The 21939-nt window shown below is 41.2% G+C and overlaps 1 protein-coding gene across 1 annotated transcript in view; it reads left to right on the top strand.

Moving 5' to 3' along the window:
* Sh3kbp1 (SH3 domain containing kinase binding protein 1) overlaps window positions 1–21939 on the top strand; it is a 339181-nt gene that overhangs the window by 254664 nt on the left and 62578 nt on the right. Inside the window, exon 9 of the mRNA XM_027432702.2 lies at window positions 13180–13287. Coding sequence (XP_027288503.1) covers window positions 13180–13287 — 108 coding nt within the window. The remainder of the gene's footprint in view (window positions 1–13179; window positions 13288–21939) is intronic.

A 21939-nucleotide genomic window follows, 5' to 3' on the forward strand; every position in this document is an offset into this window, starting at 1 on the left:
TCGGGTTGGAAAGGTGGCTCAGTGGGGAAAGGCACTTGCCTCCAAACCTTACAGCCTAAGTTTGATCCCTGAGACGCAGATGGTAGAAGGAAAGAACCAACTGCTGAGAGTAGTCCTCTGAATGTGACATTTGTGTGCGCGCGCGTGCGTGCGCGCGCGCGCGCACACACACACACACACACACACATACACAGCCTTCTTAAAAGTTTAAATGTTTTCAACAATGGTATTGGCATAAGCAAAACATGACCTCTAATTTAAACCCAACATGCTATGCAAAAATTAACTCAAAATAGACCTAAGTCTACATATGAAATGCAAAACATGGTTATGCATGGAAAGTGTAGAAGAGTTGTTAGTCTATACATACAAAAACATTGTTAAATTGGATTTCAGCAAAACTGAACACATTGGTTCTTCCAAGACATTGTTAAGTGAATATTGTTTGTAGGTCTAATTTCCTTCAGAGGAATCAGTCACAATGCTCACCTAGTTGCTGTTCAGCATAAATTCCATAAGTTTCAAGGCCTTGGTTTTATCTCGAGTCTTCCTGAAATCCCTTTGTAATATAAAGTCATGGGTCTCTTACATTGATCCTACTCCTGTGCCCTTTCTCCCTCAAAGTGGGTGAGACGTTGCCATTCTCTTCTGATCTAAGGTAGACCCAGCAGAGGGCTCACTGTACTGGCCTAGAGGTTAAATCAGTTAAGTGTAGACTAAAAGACTGCACACAGTTTTTTTTAGGATGGCAAATAAGCTTTCCAAACAGACAAAAGCTTCTTGAAAGAAATGTAGGTTGGTCCCAGTGGAGAATGATAGCAGAAGAGAGGAATTTTCTACTGGCTACTGCAGCTGTCTTTGTGGTTCTTGACCTTCAGAATGAGCATGCCTATGCCATTCCTCCTGTTCCTTCCCAGTCCTTGTATTTACAATGAGTATAAACACCTCTTTCCTATTTACTGCCCTCTTCGCATGTCCTTGAGGTGGTAGAACAGCTAAGAAAATCTTTCAAAACACAAGGAAAAGTGTTCTCCGAATGGCACTGTCTTTATCAATGTGGAAAAATGATTTTCTGCCACGTCCACTATCTTTTAATGGAAGGAAGACAGGCAGAGGCCATACATTTCTCCAAATATAACTAAAAATGAAAACTCAGCACCAGAACCCACATCCTTGAGAAGTAAACTGCACTTAGCTGTGTGTTGTGGATGAAACACAGGTGCCATTAGAAGTAGCAGCAGTCATCTCAATGTAAACTACCAAGCAAATAGAAAATGAAGAACATCTATGAAAACTTACTGTTACATAAATTCAAATATTGGATTATGCTTAAATGAGTAGGAAGAAAGGTAACAGTGTCTCCTAAATGATTTTAATTTTCTGAATGACTTACTCACATGCTGCTTTATACAGTTTATATTGCTTTCCATGCTTCAAGTCAGAGTGCAAGGATATGGGAAAAATTCATCTGTAAAGTAACCCTTCCATGTGAGCATTGGCTTTTGAAGTGGCTTTGTGGAGAGAGAAGGTCATTTTATTCTGTTGTTCATAAGAAAGACTAAAGCATAAACATTTAGTCTATGCTTTAGCATAGAAGATTTAAGATTATGTGCTCCTCAGATGAAGTAAAAAACCAATTATGATATATTTGTTACTGTCAGGTCCTAAAAAAGCCCAGGACAAGTCTCTCTCAGTACCTGTGGCTCCTCCCAGCACTTCTCACCCATCCCCTTCCACTAAACTTCTGTAGCCAGGGGCCAGGCTTCCATTCACTTTCCCCAGCTTCTGGTCCCTATGTAACTCATCCATTTTCCCTTCTCTTTCTCTCTTGCTCTGCCCATCCCCACCCCGCATGGCCCTGTTCAGTCTGGACCCTTCCAGATGCCTTGTCTCTTCTCTCCTTCTTATCTACAACAAACCCATCTCCTCAACCACACTTAAGTGCAGTCAAGTCCTTATTTTCATTCAGTTATGTTCCAACTATACAGCCAAGCCTTGACAACCTCAGGAGATACTCAGTAAGAGTGGTGACCCTGGAGTTGGGCCAACAGGACAGCCTCCACTGGGTGCTGGTCTCTGAAGAGGATCTCGGCAGAAACACCTTTTGTAAAAGAGGGAAGGCAGCAGTAATCACAGAGGTCTTTGGGGCCTTAGGTCTTCTTCATTCTAGCCTGTGATTCTTCATGCCTGTGGGAGCTCTGTTCATTCTGTAGCAGTGTTTCTCAATCTGTGGGTCACAATCACTTTTGGAGCCAGATGACCATTTCACAGGGGTCACCTAAGGCCATTGGAAATCACAGATATTTGCATTATGGTTCATAACAGTAGCTAAAATACAGTAATGAAGTAGCCATGAAAATAATTTTATGTGGCTGGGGCCACCACAGCATGAGGAACTGTGTTAAAGGGTCACAGCATTAGGACATGTGTGAACCACTGCTCTATGGGGACAAAGATTCTGGTTGGTATTTTTTTCTTCTTTCTTAGGACTCCTGAACTCAAAGGTTCACTTTTCTAGCATTTCCTAACCAGGTGCTGTGAACAGGGTTGTAAGAGTGTGAGGAAAGTGATCAGCTCAGCCTGCCAAGGCACATTCAAGGACCTTAGATGATTGGAATTTCCCTCCCTCCAGCCCTAGATGATGGCTTCCAACAACCCTTGGCCCCTAGCACTTTATTACAAAAGCAGCATCATTTTATATGTCCGCATGACCAGGAAAAGGTTGGGCGGTACTTTTATTTTCCTATGTAAAGATGTGCAATGGAATAATGGAGGCTCTGTTTTACCTTACAGAATACTTCACCTTCTTTGTTAGAAAACAGGAGAGGAAAGCCTAGGATAGTTAGACTGTCTGTATGTATCTTCATTTCAGATAAACATCCCCAAGGACTCCTTATAGGACTCTGACCTTGAAACAGCTCTGATTTGGAAGGATAAAGCTTAGAGCTATGCTATACCTCCAATACAGCTAATTCACTCCAATTAAAGAACCAGTCTTTTTAAGAGAATATAAATTCTGGTGCTATCAACAACAGTAAAGGGTGTTAGCTAGGCCTACTCCCTTGCTGTAGGGAACTCTGAATTTTAACAAAATATATAGAGCAGCTGTGTAGCGGCATTGGGCAGTATATAATACAAGGACATGATCTTGGAGAGAAGGGAAGGGTTAAGTGACTTTTTGCCCTGGATTGATTTATAAATTACAGTGTGGGGCAGTGCCCAGGCAAAGAACAGCAGTCTTGTGGGACAGAGTAGACAAAAATTGGAATGCAGGTTGTGGAGAAGGCTCAAATTTGCCAACTGCAGAACCGTAGAGAGGTGAGACATAAGAAGAGTTCCAGAAATCTGTGGAAGGCTCCCTTTGAATCTTGGCCAAATATTATACTAGGTGTCACCACACCAAGACCTCATTAGACTGCACAGGAAGGAAGGACTTGGAGGGCTTTGAGTAGAGTAGACAACCCAGAGCTCACCAGTGCCAGGAGATATCACAGTTCTTGTCATGCAAGTTAGAAAAATAAGGGTGCTGAACACCTCTGGTATCCAGCTGCGAATCAAGAAAATCCAGACATAGGAATAGTGCTATCCAATGACTATTCTAAAAAAAATCCCCAAACCAAGCTTTGGCTGGTCAGGCTGATCAGTAAGTAACTGTCCTACCATAACAAAACTCAGTACTCTTTCCAGGGAGATAACAAAATCCAGGCTCTTTTGAGAGCCTGTGATCATAAATAGCTCACTGTGTAAAAAAGCAGCTTTGGTTTGGGTAGCTTGTAAAAGATGTGACAGTATTCATAAGTACAGTTTTCAGATATCAGCATGTGCTAATGTGCATCCTGATTTTGATTTGCTATTCATTTAGTTATACAATATGTAAAATAAAAAGAATCAATCATTAATCTAGAAAAGTATGTAAATTATTGTCCAATAAAGGCCAGAGTTTTTAGAAGTGGATGGGCTTCCTAGAACCACAGGAGTAAATGGTTTCTTTAACCTTGGTGCATGTTGCTGTTTGCACATGGCATTTTCTTGAGTGGACTTGTGCCATTTTGTGAGTAAGACTGTTTCTTGTGTCTCCAGGCCCCCCTCCTCAATTAACTCTGGTCTACAAGCATTTCTTCTGACATATAGTTCTTTTCTCCTTGCTACCTGATGAACCATGCTGTGGATGAGCCTGCTTTAGGTACTGACTTCTGGCCTCGGGGAATTCTGAGCAACAGTCTCAGCCATACTGCATAATTGCATCTCTTGAGGGAGGGTGTTAACAGATAGAAGCAGAGCCAAGTTGCTCTGGGTCTCAGCTTCCACGGAGATTTTCTGCAACCCTTTCCCAAGGACCATGTGGGAGACACTCATAAGTAGATATTAGACAATAATTCTTTATTGTGAGTGAATACTGATTGTATGAGGCTCTCCTCAGGACACTCCAAGGCCCTTGTAACAGCTGTACTGAAATTGGTCAACACTCAGTTTCTCCTCACATCATACCCCAGCCACCTGAGATGCTCCTTTCTGGGTAATTTCTAGAAAATCAGTGCTAGGGAGTTAGCTGGCCACTAGAAGGCTTGAATAGAGTGGTCTTCTCTTTGATTTGGCCGAGGTGATGAATCCATTTTTACCTTTGCATTTTGAGGGTTGACATATGATTTCCTAAGCTGCATGTTTAACTCCAGCAAGATATTTATAATTTCTGAGAAGATGTGATCCTATCTTTTGAGGATGCTATTTAAGTTTTTCCTATAACTACAGATACTTTAAAATTCAGTACAGATCAGCAAGTATGCCTGACTATATAGATGAAGCTCAGCCTATGATACTACCCTCTTCATATGTAACTTGATCTCACTTCTGCTGTTTGAAAATGGAAGTGTGCATGTGTTTAGGGCTAACCACTTGGGATTTGATAAGCTATCAGGGAACTCATTCCTGGATAAAACTGAGTCTCCTGCTCTCAACAGCCATTGATAGTCTGTGGCTCTTCATCTAGGGATGGGCATTGTGAAATTTCTCCCATCAACATAGGCATGTTAATTGGTGTTGTTATTGTGCAGGTGTTGCTTAGGCAATCATATCGTTGAAATTTTATGGGTGCATCTTCCCTTGTTATATCTAAAATACACTAGCTCACAGAAGGCATGTATAGTCTTTCTGATCATTCTTCTGCAATGTTCCCTGAGCATTGGATATAGGAATGTGTTGCACACATACCATTAGGCTGTGTAGGTGTGTATGTATGCACACATATATTTGCAGCAATAATAATTTCAAAAGAACAGGTCATGAATTTGAGAGGGAGTAGGGGCACAAGAGGAGGCACAAGAGGAGTTGGAGGGAGAGATGGGTCAAAATGGTATAAACACAGTTCTCATATATAAATTCTCAAAAAATAAGAACTTAAATTTTAACAAAATGGCAACTGAGAAGGTAGAAAAAAAGTCTAAAAAAGTTTACGCCATCCACCTGTTTATCCATTTAGCCAGAATCAGTAGGTGTCATGCACTCTATTGGGTTTTTGGTGGCTGCAATGTGAAGATGGATCCTTGCTTTTTAAAAAAGTTTGCCCACTTTGAGAACTCAAAGTATGTCCCAGAGCAGAAGCGGCCCAATGACCTGGGAGTTTCAGAAGCACTGGATCACAGACTTGCTCCATAATTTTAAAATCTGAATTGACATTTTTTAAAATCCCCAAGCAAGAAGGATACTTCCCAACTTGCCTTTGGAATTCCCCAGGAGCTTTTAATAAACACAAATTTCTTATATTCACCTATTTCAAGTTACTACTTAATTGATGAGAGGTTTAGCCTAGGCCTTGGGCACTTAAATTCCCAAGTAATTCTAACGTGTATCTGGACTTAAGAGCCAGATACCTAATATATCCCTTTGCACTCTAGACAAAGGAGTTCAAGATGACATCATGGTGTATTCTCTTAATCAACTTACAAGGTAGGTTACAAAATTGTCTTTTTTTCCCCAAGATTTGAAGCGACTAGCCCAAGGTAGATATATCAGAACTCACTGTTGCTCCCTATCATATGGACCTCTCCATGACAACAGGTTGTCTCTGTTACTGTCATCTGGTCCTTGGCACAAGAGCTATGTGTAGCACTAAAGTACTCCATCCAGGTTCCCTGGGGCTGTGCTGGCAGGACTAAACAAACTGAGGCAATGTATTGAAGTCTGGGGATAGCCTCCTCCTTCGGACACACCCTAGGGCCTTGGCTTGCCTCCCTTTGGCCCCCTTCCAAGAAGCTCTTGCCAGGGTCTAGAATTTACTCATCCTGGAAAGAAGGGAGTTAAAGTGGCCTATCAGTGCTCAGAAAAGATGTAAGGCCCAGGGCTTCACAAGATAACTTCACAGAAGTTTGATTAAGTGTCCTTGGGCTGAGGATTGCAGCTCAGGTGGTAGAGCACTTACCTACCATGCACAAAGCTACGGATTCAATCCCCAGTACCCCATGAATCCGGTGGTGTAGTGCAAATCTATAATCCCAGCATTTGAGAGGCAGAAACAGGAGGTCATACATAGTGAGTTTGAGGCTAACCTAGACCACATGAGACCTTGTTTCAAGAAGTGTTATGCCCATATTGCCCCTTAGATATTTAGGCCAGTCCATACAATCCCAGTAATGATTATAACAACCATCAGTGCACTGGCTCTTTACAAAGATCTTCTCGAGTAACAACTAACAGATCTAGAGTTCTCACTGTACCATGTGGCTCATTTGTTCTCTTCTCTCTCGTTCCATTTAAAAACACCCTAGAGGGGCTAGAGAGGGGAAAACAAAAGGGGGAAGTGGTAGAATTCTATTTAATTCAAATTTATTTTTTAAAACATATCAGACAAAATACATAATGGCAAACTTGTGTGCTAGCATGTTCTCCCTTATTTGTGATAAGTGACTCACCCTAAGCATAGTAGCACTGGGCTGTAACATTCCCAAACCTCAGTTCTGTCATTCTTATAAGAAAAATCAGCATTTGCATTTCATGAAGAAGAATATCCTATTTTACTCTGATAATCTGCCTGGCTGTGAGACATAGACAAACCACTTTTTGCCATTTTGTTGAGGGCTTGATCTTAGAAGAGTGAACATTCTTTGTCAAAAATACAATTTCTTTTCAACATCTTCATAAAGCCTCAGTTCTCCTTGCCCCTTCTTTGATGCCAGTAGAGCTAATTATTAAACATCAATTTTCCAGAAGCTTTCATCTACCCTGTATGTCCAACCTTTTGGCATGGTGACATGATGTTGTCATATACAAATGAATTAGACTGCATTCATAGCTATACTGGGATGCATGCAGTCCACACTTCATAGATGCTGTTCTTTATTTCACTTCCACTATCTGCTTTGATCACAGGCCATCTCCTCCCATGCTTATGCTACCCATTCTCTCCTTATTAGACCCCCAAAATCCACTAATGTGACTGTTGTCTATGCCTGTTTTCATTATTTTTTAAAATTTATTCTTCTCTCATACATTGTATCCTGACTGTAGTTTCCCCTTCCTTCACTCCTTCCAGTTCTCCCACATATACCTCCCCTCTTCTCCAGACCCACTGTTTCCCTTCAGAAAAGAGCAGGCCTCCAGGCACAGCATACGACATAAAAAGTTACAACAAGACTAGGCATAAACACTCATATCAAGGCTAGATGAGGCAACCCAGTAGGAGGAAAAGGGTCCCAAATGCAGGCAAAAGAGTTAGAGATATTCCCCACTCTCACTGTTAGGAGTCTCACAGAACCTCAAGCTACACAACCATAACATGCATAGGATCTAACTCAGACCCATACAGGCTCTGTTATTGCTGCTTCAGTCTCTGTAATCCCCTATGAGCCCCGCTTTGTTGATTATGTAACTATGCTCTTGTGTCCTCGACCCCTCTGGCTCTTACAGTCCTTCCCTGCCCCTCTTCCTCAGTGTTCCCTGAGCTTTGCCTAATGTTGGTTTAGCTGTGGGTCTCTGCATCTGCTCCTATCAGTTGCTGGAAGAAGCCTCTCTGATGACAACTGGGCTAGGCTCCAGTCTATGAGTATAGCAGAATAACATTAAGAATCATTTAATTTTCTTTCTTTTTTTTCCAGTCATGTTAGGTTCTATCCTAGGTCTCTGGGCTGTCCAGCCTCTGATTCCTGGCCATCCAGGCAGTGTCATGGGCTCCTTCTCATGGTGTGGGTCTCAAGATGAAACCAGTCATTGGTTGGCCACTCCCATAATTTCTGCACCACCATTACCCCGGGCTATCTTGTAAGCAGGACAAATTGTAGGCCGAAGGTTTTGTGACTGAGTTGGTGTCCCAGTCCCACCACTTGTCTGGTTACAAAAGATGGATGGTTTGGACTCTGTATCCCTCATTACTTCACTAGGGTCATAGTGAAGGGAGTTTTCACTGCTCTAGATTTCCACATCACTCCCCAAAATGCCCCCAACTCCAGTTGTCTCTCTCAGTACTCTCTCCCTCCACAGCCCTCCCACCTGATCCCTCCTGTTTCCATCCTACCCAACACCAGTCTACCTGCAAAATCTATTCCATTTCCTATTCCCAGGGAGATACAAGTGTCCTTCCTTAAACCCTCCTTTGTTACTTAGCCTCTCTGTGTCTCTGGATTGTGCATGACTATCCTTTAACAACTAATGTCCAGTTACAAGTGAGTACACAGTATGTTTGTCTTGCTGGGTTTGTGTGACCTCACTACGATGATTTTTTTTTTAGTTCTATCCATGTGCCTGCAAATTTCATTATGTTATTTTTAACGGCTGAATAATAATTCCATTGTGGAAATGGGAAATGTTTAGAAATTAGTGTTTTGGCCTCATTGTCTCGTTCCTCAATGGTCAGCTACTACCTTATAGTCCTAACTTCACCAGGTTCTTTCTTTAAGGATATATCCACTTTCACCCTGATGATGTTCTGAACTTATAAGGCATTGACTACTCATCCCTCCATTCTAGCCCTGTCACTACTAAGTATCACTTTGCCTCAGACCTCAGGTAGCTGCAGAGTGCACTGGTCTGTGCACTCAGCTCCAGTTCTTAGATGTTCTCTGCTTTGTTCACAGTTTCTTGTTCTATTGCTCCCCTTTCTTCACCCTCAGTGATCTAGCCATTAACCTCTCATGGCCTCTCTTCTCACCTTTCTTTTTCCAGGCTTTCCCAGCTGGTCCTACTTATTTTTAAATCCAGCCCAAACCGCCAGGACAATGGCTCTTTAATGTTTGGGTTCACTGTATCTGCTTCTTCCATGAAGCTCTGAGCTTGAGAGTCACATGAGAACACAATGATTTTCTCTTATCCCTGAATCACTCTCCTATCCTTTACATTTTAGGTCCTTGAATAGAATTCGCTGCTATTTTATACTTCTGGAAGTACAGTCCTCGGACTCACAAAGATCTACCTGCTTCTGACTCCTTAGTGCTGAGATTCAAGGCATGCAACACCATCACCCAGCAAAAACCTAGTTTTTTTAATCTGCTTTGTTGCAAAGGATTTCTTTTCACTTATTACTTTGCTGTCAGTTTCCCCTCTGTTTCTCATAAGTTAGCTTCATTGCTAGAGGAAAATGCTTTGGTTGTCTGTAAATCTCTAACTCACTCCACGAATCCGACCCTGTGACTGGTCTCTGTTCTGTAGCAGTCTCCCTCCTTGGCTCTTCCTAGTTTCCAGCCACCCTGATGGTTTTCTATTGTCTCCCAACTTATCTCATCCATGGATCTTGTGTTGATTCTTATACTCATCAGAACAATAGACATACAGTGTCTGTCCTTGTACTTTCTGGTTCTTGTGTTGTATTCCATGATAATCGTATGCTAGTGTTTTCCTTAAGGAGCAGAGTTTCGATAACCCATTGAAGCCAGTTATTGCTGATGGGAGACATGATAAACATGTGGTCATTATGCACTGTTTTCTCCATGCAGAGATGCTTGAGTTCTCAAGTGATGCTGAATAGGTTCTTGGCATATTGAAATCATTCTTACAAGAAATAAAATGGTTGTTGGGCTACTGTTTGATTAAAGATAAGGTGAAAAATGGTTTTGTACCATTTAGAAAGTTTGAAAGAAATGTAGCACTAAACAATATTTGCATGCCTTTGATGGATATGATTCGGTATCAAGATGAGCCAAAATGAATGGGAAGGAAAACCCAATCCTCACATAAGCAAACCCTTCTCACATATAAAGATGTTAGATGATTTGAAAAGCTGATGATTCCTTCTTCTTTTCATACTAGACCATATGATTAAGAACTATTACCCAAAAGGACACCATGGAATATTCCTATTTGTCTTGTACATGCACCTCTAAACTCCTAGGGCATCCGTTCTCAATCTGTGGGTCACTACCCTTTGGGGGTTGAATGAAACCCTTTCACAGGGGTTTCCTAAAACCATCATTAAACACAGATATTTATATTATGATTCATAACAGTAGCAAAATTACAGTTTTGATGTAGGAATGAAAATAATTTTATGGTTGGGAGTCACCACAACACAAAGAACTATACTAAAAGGGTCTCAGCATTAGGAATGTTGAGAACTATTGTTCTAGGGAGTAGGTATCATGATACCACATGTTTAATGTTTATTACCTACAGAACTTCAGTATACTTTTCCACTTACAGATAGATATTTGTTGAATTGAGTATGGTGAAGTGTGAATTAACACAGGTAAGTAAGTGTTAAGAAAAAGAAGGTATTTGTCGTACTTTTCTGCCTAAAGGTACATTTCAAATTGGGTTTTGAAGCTAAAAAGAATACATGCACAAAGAGGATTGAGGGGGAATGCTCTAGGAATATCCTTAGAAGCAGAATCGTCTAGATTGAAAGACTTAATTTCTAAGGATTGATTCATGGTAAAGAAAATCCACCCCCTTGCATCCTTTGTAAGTTTTTCTAATGCCATTGATGACATTTATAGCAGCGTCAGAAGCTATGGAGTTATGCCACTACCATCCCTTTTTTTTTGGAATCGATGCTAGATTGTTTAGAGGATGATGTAACAAGGGGCAGAACCACACTATTTACCTGAAATTATTGTAATTTTCCAGAAAGATCAATGTTCTCTCTTGTTGGAAGTCTTTTGAATCATTGATTTTCTCTGGATAAATCTGAACTTGGGACTTCTAGTATATGTTGTTTTATAGTGTTGGTTAGGTCTAGACTTTTCAGTTTGTAACCAAAGACTGATCTCTAAAATATTCGTTCTATGCTAAAGGGCAAGTTTTCCCTTGTCAGCAATCCTGCAGGGGGAGGGGAAGATGATGATTTCCCCTGCAGTGGGGTTAAACCATATTGTCTGCATAATCTAAATATTGGACTGCAAGAGATTACAGATCTTAGGGACTTCATCAGTGTGCATATTTATCATGTGGGGAATTGTACAAAGGGCTGAGAGGCGTAAAAGAAAATATGATGTGTAGCTCACCTTGCTAGAACATCTGATCTAGAAAGTTACAAGCAAGCCACAGATCCATGGCTCTCTAGATCTAAATCTGGTGCTTGAACCCTACTGTCCTCGTCTCTATCCCTGTTGTAGAGGATGATGGGGTCTCTCCACAACCCCCAGAGAATGATCCCCTCTCTTGGCCAGCATATTACTTTGATTATAACTTTTAAAGGTTTGTGTTGCCAGAACTTCCTGAAAATCATTCACTCATTTGGGTTTCAGCTAGACATTTGCAGTTTTATTTTAACTCAAGGGCATCACACTTTCTTGACAATGATATGTATACTGTACATGCACTGGAAAGGAATAGAGGAGCTTTGCTATATATAGGCTGAGTCTTGGTTTAGATCACAGAAGTGGTACTGGACTCAGAGGACCTAGAGCAGTTTACTTGCAATGATTTGAAAAGAGGAAAGGCTAAGAGTGGTTCTGAGGCCTGGGGTTAAGTGCCAAAGGATCTCAGGCTGGAAGCCTGGAAATAGTGAATGTCTTGCAAGTCTTGCTCAATACCCTCTATACAGCCACTGGCTCAGCATACAGCACAAAATAGCTATTCAAGAAGCATTTGATGGGTGGATGGAATAGAAATTATTCAAAGAGATCTAAATGAATGACTAGGTTATGGTGACTTGGTTATAGAGACAACTGTGTCCTGTTGATATCATAGAAGATGAAGACCTACGTGTTAATGAGCTCAAATGAAATGTGATTTTTTTTTCTTTTTCTTGACTGGTTGTCACAAAGCCCTTTTTAACTTTGACAAACATTGTGGCACTCTTATCAAAGGGGTTATTTATGCATCTGGTGTTTTCTAAGACACCTTGGCAATTAACAAAATACTGTTGTTCCAGTAAAATTAAAATGAAAAATCCATGTCCTCTCATCCTGAAGGAAATAGAAAGCCAACTTTAAGCTGGACATGATGATTTACACATACCTGAAATCTGGCACTCACGAGTTGGAGGCAGGAGGATCAATAATAATTCAAGGCCAGTCTGATACATGAGGTTCAGTCTCAAAAACAAAAAAAAAAACAAAATGAAGATAAAATAAACAAAAGAACTAGATTCTGGGTGTCTTAGTTAGGGTTTCTATTGCTGTGACGAGACACCATGACCACCACAATTCTTATGAAGGAAAACATTTCATTGGGGCTGGCTTACTGTTTCAGAGGTTCTTTCCATTATTATCATGGTGGAAAGCATGGTGGTATACAGGTAGACATGGTGCTGGAGTAGAAGTTGAGAGTTCTTATATCTTGACCCATAGGCAACAGGAAGTAGTCTGAGGCACTGGATGTACTTAAGCATATATGAGTCCTCAAAGCCTACCTCAACAGTGACATACTTCTCCAACAAGACCACACCTACTCCAACAAGGCCACACCTCCTAAAAGTGCCATTCCCATTGGGGACCATTTTCTTTCAAACAACCACACTGAGCACCTAAAATTCCAACTGGGTTTTGAATCTCAGTGTGTAGCATCTATTATCCTTTCTGACTTTGCACTCCATACTGAATTAGTAAAAATGTCACATTGATAACTCCCTGAAGGAATGGGTTTCTTGGCTGGGCATGTAGCTGAAAGGTAGAGCATTTCCCTAGTACATATAGGTCCCTAGGTTCTATCCCCAGCACCACAAAAGGGGAATAAAAGGAAAGAGCTTCTATTCTCTCACATCAGGATACCAAACCTTTCTGCCCCATTTCTTACTTTCCATTCTACTGTTTCTAGGACTGCATCGATGTAGGCTGGTGGGAAGGAGAGCTCAATGGCAGACGAGGAGTGTTCCCTGATAACTTCGTGAAGTTACTTCCACCAGACTTTGACAAGGAAGGGAATGTAAGTCTCCCTGGCTTTGATTTCACTGTCTCCCATTCTGTCAGAATTTTGGCTTCTATGATGAGACTTAGGATGTATAAAACAAAAGAGCACTGACATTTGAATGTTTAACGAGCTTGGGTTCTGAGTTCCTGGCTGCCATAGAACAAGACCATTATTCAATCCAGTTTCCAGCTTGTAAAGTTATCTCTGGCTTAATGTATATCGAACATTTAAAGCAGTACTTGGCACATTGGAATTCCCAGGAAAACTGTGGGAACCCTGAGTACTCTATTGGTAAGTAGACACCTCATGGTTTGCATAGCATAGTCCTTCGGGTGCTGAAGTAGCCAGTATTGAAAGTTGCTAAAAATCACATTTTGAGACTAAGAATGGAGGGCACAGCCTGCTAATTTTATACTATTTATGCATCTGTATATACATATACTTAAGTGCATATTTGTACATGTCTCATCCAGGTTGTCTATTTCTTTGTGGGAGCTGGTTTGATGATGATGCTGTTTAGAAGACCCATTTGTTTGCCTCACTCCTTGTATATTGTTTCTCTGCTAAAGATATAACAAAAATGGTGAAAACTGGAAAGTCTTTACAGTATAAGTGTAGAGCTGTTGTCCAGCCTGTTCTGTACCTCGCAGCCCTTTACTGCGGCATTTGCCTGTCTTTTGCCAACCTTTTCTGGCCTAGGGCCTCTTTGGGCCCAAGGAGGGTTGTTTTTGGACCAGGCTAACCCTGACTGTATTATTTACTTTTAGTTGTTGTAACAAAGTATTTGACAAATGCAACTTATGAAAAGAAGAGTTTATTTTGGCTCACAGCCCATCATAGTGGAGAAATCATGGCAATAGAAGATTGAGGCAGCTGGTGGAACTATATCAAGTCAGGAACCAGAGGGGAACTCCCTAATAGAAATACCTAGAGTTTTGTCTCCTAAGTAATTCTATATATTGTTAATTTGACAATATTAACCATCTCAGTGACTTTGTTACATCACCAGAGCTACAGGAAGGATAGCTACAGTGCTAGTAGATTGTCAAACCACTATTTAGTGGTACATATGCTGTTTATACGAATGTGTGTATTTTTTTAAAGCTAGTATGTGCCTAGCATCTCTAACAAATGCCCAGGTGATGTTAGCATTGTCCATTGATCAGACTTTGAGCACCAAGGTTCCAAAACACCCTGAGGAAGTGAAATTTATATTCTCCAGTGCTCTGCTTCTAATACCAAGACAGAACAACAAGTATAGAACATAACACATTCCTAACATAAACACCCCAAGAATGCAAGCTATTAAACTGTATTGAAATTATGGCCTTGGATGACAAATTCATTTGATGATCTAAGGGCATAATCTTGGGAGATACCTCAAAGTGTGTCTAGTAGTGGTTGCCCTGTATATATTAACCATTCTGGCTGTTTTAATTACTATCTGCAAGTGTAGGGAACAACTAGCCACAAATATGAAGTAATTCTAAACCACTAACATTGGTTCTTTTTGCTTCAGCTAACCAATCAACCCAGTTTTCTTGATATCTTGGTTAATTTCCCTGAGAATCCAAATGAAGCTAAGAATTTTGATGAACAACCATTAAAAAGATACCCAGTGATATGTAAAATAGATTTATAGAGACAACCAAGCAAAGAATCACACAATCTTCATGTTATTTCTCATATTTTTTCCTGGATCTGTCGCCTGACAATTATGTTGGATTTCTCAGTCATTCCTTTAGTATTTTTGGAAACTTTTATCTGAGCTTGTCATCATGGTAGATAAAGGGAAATGAAGTACACAGTTTTCTATCCTGGTTGACTCAGAGTTGAGCAGCAAGGCTGGCATTCAAGGCTTTTTGAAGGATTGTCAGTATGACTGGGCCTGAGTAATTGAAGAATGGGGCCATCCACATAGCTTGTGGCATCCTTCTTCACTGTTATTTTTTCAGTTTTTTAAAAAAATATTTATATATCTTATTTTTATTGGTGTGAGTCTCTGCCTGTAAGCATAGATGTACCCCCATGTGCATCCCTGGTGCCCATGGAGGTCAGATCTCCTGGAACTGAGTTATAGATGGTTGTAAGCTACTGTGTATGTGCTGGAATCTGAACCCGTATCCTCAGCAAGAGCAACACCTGTCCTTAACCACTGATCCGTCTCTCTAACCCCTTCACTGGTCTTTGTGAGTCTGGAAAATGCTTTGTTGTTTTTCTCCTCCTTGGACTATTCTGTTAGGTGTTATTTTCTTATTGGTTCTGACTGAGGCACTGTGGTTTGCTTTTAAAAGGAAAGCTGGAAGATTGAATTGTAATTATTTGCTATGTAACATGATGGTTTGATGTAGCCACAGACTCCACATCCATGGCTGAATCAACCATGGACTGTGGGATTTCCTCCTTAAGCCCTTGCCATGCTTGATTCTAGGTCATTTCCTGGGGAACCTGACTATGGACCTGGTCAGTATTTAAAGCTGTCTTCAAATTTGCCTTTTAAAAATGCCATTGCTGTACATACAGATACTTAAAATTGTTCCCTAACAATACAGTGACAGCTACTTATAAGTAATCTAAAAGTTATTTTATGGTAAACAGGAGGAGGAATTTAGGTTATGTGCAAGCAATATACGATTATATAAGGGGTTTGATCATAGTACCAGTGGGTTTTGATGTCCATAGGAGGTCATGTAACCAAATAAATCACAGATTCCAAGAGTTTACTGTGTATTACATCATGGAAAGACTAAATCTAGCTAGTCAACGTATGCCTTTTGTCATTTTTATGACAGGAACATGATTTTAAAGACTAAGGTAAACACTAGACCATTTTTCTAATGAATGAGCAAAACCCTCAGTTGCCTCTTTTGTGGTCATCTGCCTTTAAATTCCTGGTCTTATTTTGCTGTGGCCTTGAATTCATTCATGCGAGACAGACTCTACAGTGTACTGTTCTAGAAGCATTTTGTTATGTAAGATATTAAGGGAAGTACTTCCACGGGAGAGTGAAGTTGTTACTATTGAGGAGACATGGTGTGGCTTCCTTGTTGGGGCATGCATATTTTGTGGAGCCCCATGGACATCTGCAACCTCAGACAAGCACCCATCATCTCCTTTTTAAATTTCATCCTTATGAAGCAGAAAAGTCAATTTCAGGGAATTCACAGTCATACCTGTCAGATAAAGTCATGCCTAGCTGAAAAGTGATTGTCTAATATGACATTTAGGTTTTTGAAATTTCAAGGTAGAGCATCCCTTTTCATCCCCACTTGCCTATAAAAAACAGCAGGCCAGCTTTGCATCCATCAGTATGACAGCCTCTATTGCTGTACCTAGAATATTGGTGAGTTGGTGACAATGTGGTGGAGCCAGGAGCTGCTATTGCTGAGTTGACAGTATAAAGATGATTAGAATCATTAGCATGTAGACACTGTGTGGGTGATGGTGTCTGAAACATTATGCCACCAGTTTCAGCAGATGTCATCTTGTCTTGCCAGAAATTGGGTTTGCAGTAATTCACCCAGAAAAGAGGACAGTCTGCAATGATCAGAATAGACAGAAGCAAATGACATTTCTCCCACAGCAGGCTTCTTGACTCAGCAGGCATCACCCGGGCATGCTGGTGAGGCTGGCATATTTCTGCCAGGATGTGGACTCAAAAGAGTCACCATCAGGCCTTCTGCAATTCCTGGTGGACTTTCTTCTTGAGAATGCTCAGCAGATTCTTTCTCCAATATGACAAGCACTCTGGCTTTTCCTCAAGGTATTCTAGGAGAGAGTGTTCATTGATCTCGTGGTGCATATTTTAAAGCAATTATGTAAGCTATTTATGAGAGAACCTAGATTCAGTCGCTGTTTATTTTGAGCCTTGACAGTACAATTGAGCATCAGAATGGGAAATGAAGTATTCTGAGAGCTCTAATGAAGCAAGGTGCGTGTGCTGTCATTGTTAGTGAAGTGTAACAGGGAACGAGAACTGATTTGGAGACTAGTAGGAACAGCGTCTTGATGTCAGAAGAGACAATGATTAGAAGTGGAAAGAGAATGCTTTTGAAGGGTAGTGTTTTAGGAATGTCTCAGGCTGTGAACCTTGTAAGAGAAGCAGGCAGATCACCAGAAGCTGCATGGCCATTCCAGTGCATGTTGGTGCTATGTCCCAAATGGACACCTCTAAGGCTCCCCTAGGGGTTTCCCTAGTGAATATACCACAGTGAAACATTTGCCTCTCCATCACAGGGACTCATAAACCTGCCCTGAAGATGTCTGTCTCTGCCACTGTGATTCAGCCTCACATTTCCTACTCCCAGATTTAAACAAGCAGCAGGCTGCCAGCTTGCTATTTACAACAGTAATTTAGAGATATTAGCCAGTCTTGAAGACAAGGGTCTGCCTGTCTTGGGCATTTGCCCCCACCTCACTGGGTCTAATTTCTTAGGACTCAGGTTACATAAAATATCCAGATTTATCTGGGAAGCAAAGAGCCCATGTGAGAGGAGTTAGCTCTTCTTAAGTCTGGCAGGTATTGTTTGAGGCCCTTCTCATACATGGAAGGAGAAGGTTTGCCAAGGGAGTCATATGCTGAGTTCAGCTAAACCCAGACAATTGTTGCAAGAGTATTGTACTGTTAGCTTCAGCAGCTCTGTTTTTCCCCCATATTCACCACTGACCAGGGCCTGGGATTGCAGTTCAATTGGCAGAGTTCTTGCCAATAATGCAGAGTCCTAGCTTTGATCCTCTGACACTGCATAGTCTGGATGTGATGCTGCACACCTCTTGCCTTACTTAGGGTACCTATTGTTGTGAAGAGATACCATAACTACAGCAACATTTAATTGAGGAAAATGTTTGATTGAGGTTTATTCCATCATCATCATGATAGGAAGCATGGCGGTGTGCATGCAGACATGACTACATCTTGATCAGAAGGCAACAGGAAGTGGACTGAGACACTGGGTGGTATCTTGAGCATAGGAAACCTCAAAGCCCACCCCCACAGTGACACACTTCCTCCAACAAGGCCATCCCCACTGCAACAAAGCCACACCCCCAAATAGTGCCACTCCCTATGAGATTATGGGGTCCAATTACACTCAAACTACCTCACATATAATCCCAGCACTCAGGAGGTAGAGGCAAGAGGACTAGAAATGCATCTGTGGATATTTATTGAGTTTTAACTCAGTCTAGGACATGTGAAACCCTGTTTCCAAAAAATAATCAAGTCAGGCATCCTTCACATGCCTAACTCCAACTCTGACAAGGAAACATGAGACTTCACTTCAAAGGAATAGGTGGAGAGAGGTGGCAGCAGGCAACCAATGCCCTCTTCTGATCTCTACGTGAATGTAAGGTGTGTATGCATGCAACCCACACATCAGGATGGGAGAGAGCATGAAGGAATGAATAGACATTTTAAAGTAACTGCTGACCACTACCCTAATCATACCACTCTCCAGACAAACTGTGATATGATCACTTGATTTCCCACTTTCTCAGATCTCTGTGTCTATCCATTATTATAAATTCAAAATTTTATCCAAAAGGAGTTCCAGTGATGTTTAATCCACCACAGATGAGTTTTGCAGCATCAATTCTGAATAAATTCTCTTAAGTTCTTAGACAACCCAATTTATAAATTTTCTCTTAGGAGTTATTCATTCCTAGGCATGTCCATTAGCCCTCAGATGGCTCCTGTAATATTTCATAAGTTCTAAATGTGGCCAGTAAATTACAAAAGAAATAAATATATGCCTCCAAATAACCAGTTTGGGGAAAATAATCTACTTAAAATATATCTATCTTGTATATTTACTTTTTCTGGGTGGTCTCATACACAGGAAATGGGCTTGTCAAAGCTATCTGTGTCACCCAAGTTAGGCCTCTTGATATAGCCTCAATTGTTTTTCCCCAGGCCACCCAGATAGTGTCACCTCTTCCTTCCCTGGCAGTACTTACAGCCTGTGCTCTCCCACGTTGAACATCTCATTTGTCATATCCTTATCTATAGGGCTGATCTTCCATTGCCCAGTCAGAACTTCTTTAAGCTGATACCCCAAGCTTCTCCTTCATCGCGACTAAAGTGTACATGGTATAAAATTGGCAGATAGGATTGCTTTGTTCTTTAGTCCTATGGTGTCAAATAGACCTGTTTTTTCTTCTGCCCTTCCTCTCCTGTTGATTGACCCCTCTTGTACTAGTATAAAATAAAAGGAAGACTAGATGGAGGGATGCATGCAGCTGGTCTTCTGTCACATTCCAGTTCCCAGACAAAGGGATGCCCAAGTTCTTCCACTGGACATGGGATCTGGGCATATAATTAACCTATCACTTGCAGGGTGTGTTGGGTGGAATAAAGCTCAGACAGCCTATTGGAAGGAAGCTCTACATAAGAGCCTAGATGACTACCTAGTAGGCCATCCATTTGGATTGATCCAGCCAGGAGGGAGACTACAGAGTCATACCATGAGGCTAGAGACTGAGGTAGGAAACCAACAAGAGACTTTCCCAAGAGCAGGTTATGTAAGGGTTGGTTCTCTGGGATCTCCTGTGCAGGTGACAGGGAAGAAAGTTGTTTGGACTCTGGAAGGTACAGAGGAGCTGGGGTAGACATTATCACTCAGATCATTGCCCAAGCTCCATGCTTTTAAAGTATAGTGAGTCCTCCAGATGTGGTAGTGATGGCAGGAGAGAGCCTCCCTTGTTCCTCTAGAGCTGTGATGGGTACCCTGGTCTGAAAAAGTCCATTTGTGTCCCCTCTAGTCTCTTAGCTTAGCTTGATACATGAGGTGTTTCTAGGTCTAAATTGGCTAAAAATCAAGCTAAGATTTGCTTACCTAATCCCCTAACCAAGTCCTGCCACTTCATTAGAATTCAAATAGGACTTAGCCCTGTCTAAACTCATGTTGGAGCTTGGTAGCCTATGTAACAGTTTTGAGAGGGGTAGAATCCTTAAGGAGTACTTAGGGACTGGGAATATAGCTCAGTGATAGAGTGCTTGCTTAGCATGTATAAAGTACTAAGTTCAATTCCCACCACCCAAAACAAAGCAAAAAGGAGACAGGTTATGGGGTATCACCTTCATGAATTGATTAATATATTCTTGGAGAGACCTGGTTCATTCTCTTGAGATCGAATTGGTTTTCACAAAAGTAGGTTGCAATCCTGGCATCACACTTTGGTTTCTCTTGTGCATGGGCTGCATCTGCTTGTACTTGCTACCCTTCCCTCTTCCTTCCTACTACAAAGCCCTCATTATAAGCAAATGAGAAGCCAACACCACGTTCTTGGACTTCCAAAATGAAGAACCCAAATAAACCTATTTTCTTTATCAGTTACTCAGACTTAGTTGCTCCATTACAGCAATATCAAACAGGTTAAGCAGGGCCTGCCCTGAGGCTATTTCTAACAAAGCATATCTCAGGGCTTTGGGGAGCTGCAAACTGGTTGATAACACAAAACCACAGATTACAGTTCCTGCCAGTCAAAGCAGTTGAGCCAGATGACAAGTTCTTGGGTTAGAATAGGCAAGTGTTGTCAAAACAAGGGGAGAGTTGGTTTTGAAATCCTTCCACAGGAAGCAATTCCTTACTCTGGGACATTCAGATCTGTTTCCTTTCTGGTACTATAATGGTAATAATCAAATATAGCTGCTTTGTCCCTGAAGGGTGACAGGTTGTTTCTATTTGAACCAGCAGCTCCATATGCTGGCAGAGGTAAACATATACACACATAGATATATGTGCCCTAAATACATGAGACCACAGAAAGCTTTGGACTCTACTAAAGATCAGGAAATGTTGGTTCACGGGGTTTTGTTGTTGTTACTGGCATTTTTTTGTGTTTTGATTTTTGAAAAATAAGTCCTCAGTGTCTGGACAGCACATGATAAAGGCTTCTAGGCCCCCTTTGCTACCAGGTGACTGTCACAGTCCCTCTGATCTTCATCTTCTCCATTGCAGTGGGCATTCCTCCTATACCTTATGGCCCCAACATCCACTGCTGTATTTTCAGCTCTTACCTAGAAACTGAGCAGCCTAAGGCCACCTGAGTTTGGAACTGGGGTACTGTACTTTCATCATGGAGAGGGGAATAAGAGAATACATGGAATGATTGACTAAAAATACAGGACTTCAAATCCTTGCCTGGGTTGAAGGAGGTCACTGTTCATGCACTACAGGAGCTAGTTAGTATTGTGTGGCTGTTAAATTCCACAGAGTTCACCTAGACCTATGGATTCCCAGTCCCATTTCCTTTATCCAGCCACAATTGAACATTTTGAGGAAAATCAACTCTGTCTGCTCATCTCTATTTCTTTGAATACCATCAACTCCTATGTTTCTTTTATTATTATTATTATTATTATTATTATTATTATTATTATTATTATTACCATGTTTGTTAGAGATTTGCTGCTCTGCCTTTTCGGTTCTCATCACCATTTTGCTGTATTAAAATTTAAAAGTAGGTCCATGTGCAGTAATTCAATGTTGGGAAGGTGTTCTAGAGCTGTATGTGTCTTGAAAGAGAGCAAGGAGGGGGGTATATGGAAGGGTTTGGAGGGAGGAAAGTGAAGGGCGGAAATGATGTAATTATAATCTGTTAAACACTTAGCAAAACCAGAGAAAGTGTTCAGTCCAAAAAGGGGGTGGGGATGGGGTATAAACTCCC

The sequence above is a fragment of the Cricetulus griseus genome, chromosome X, assembly GCF_003668045.3.
Source record: "Cricetulus griseus strain 17A/GY chromosome X, alternate assembly CriGri-PICRH-1.0, whole genome shotgun sequence".
Classification (NCBI taxonomy): domain Eukaryota; kingdom Metazoa; phylum Chordata; class Mammalia; order Rodentia; family Cricetidae; genus Cricetulus; species Cricetulus griseus.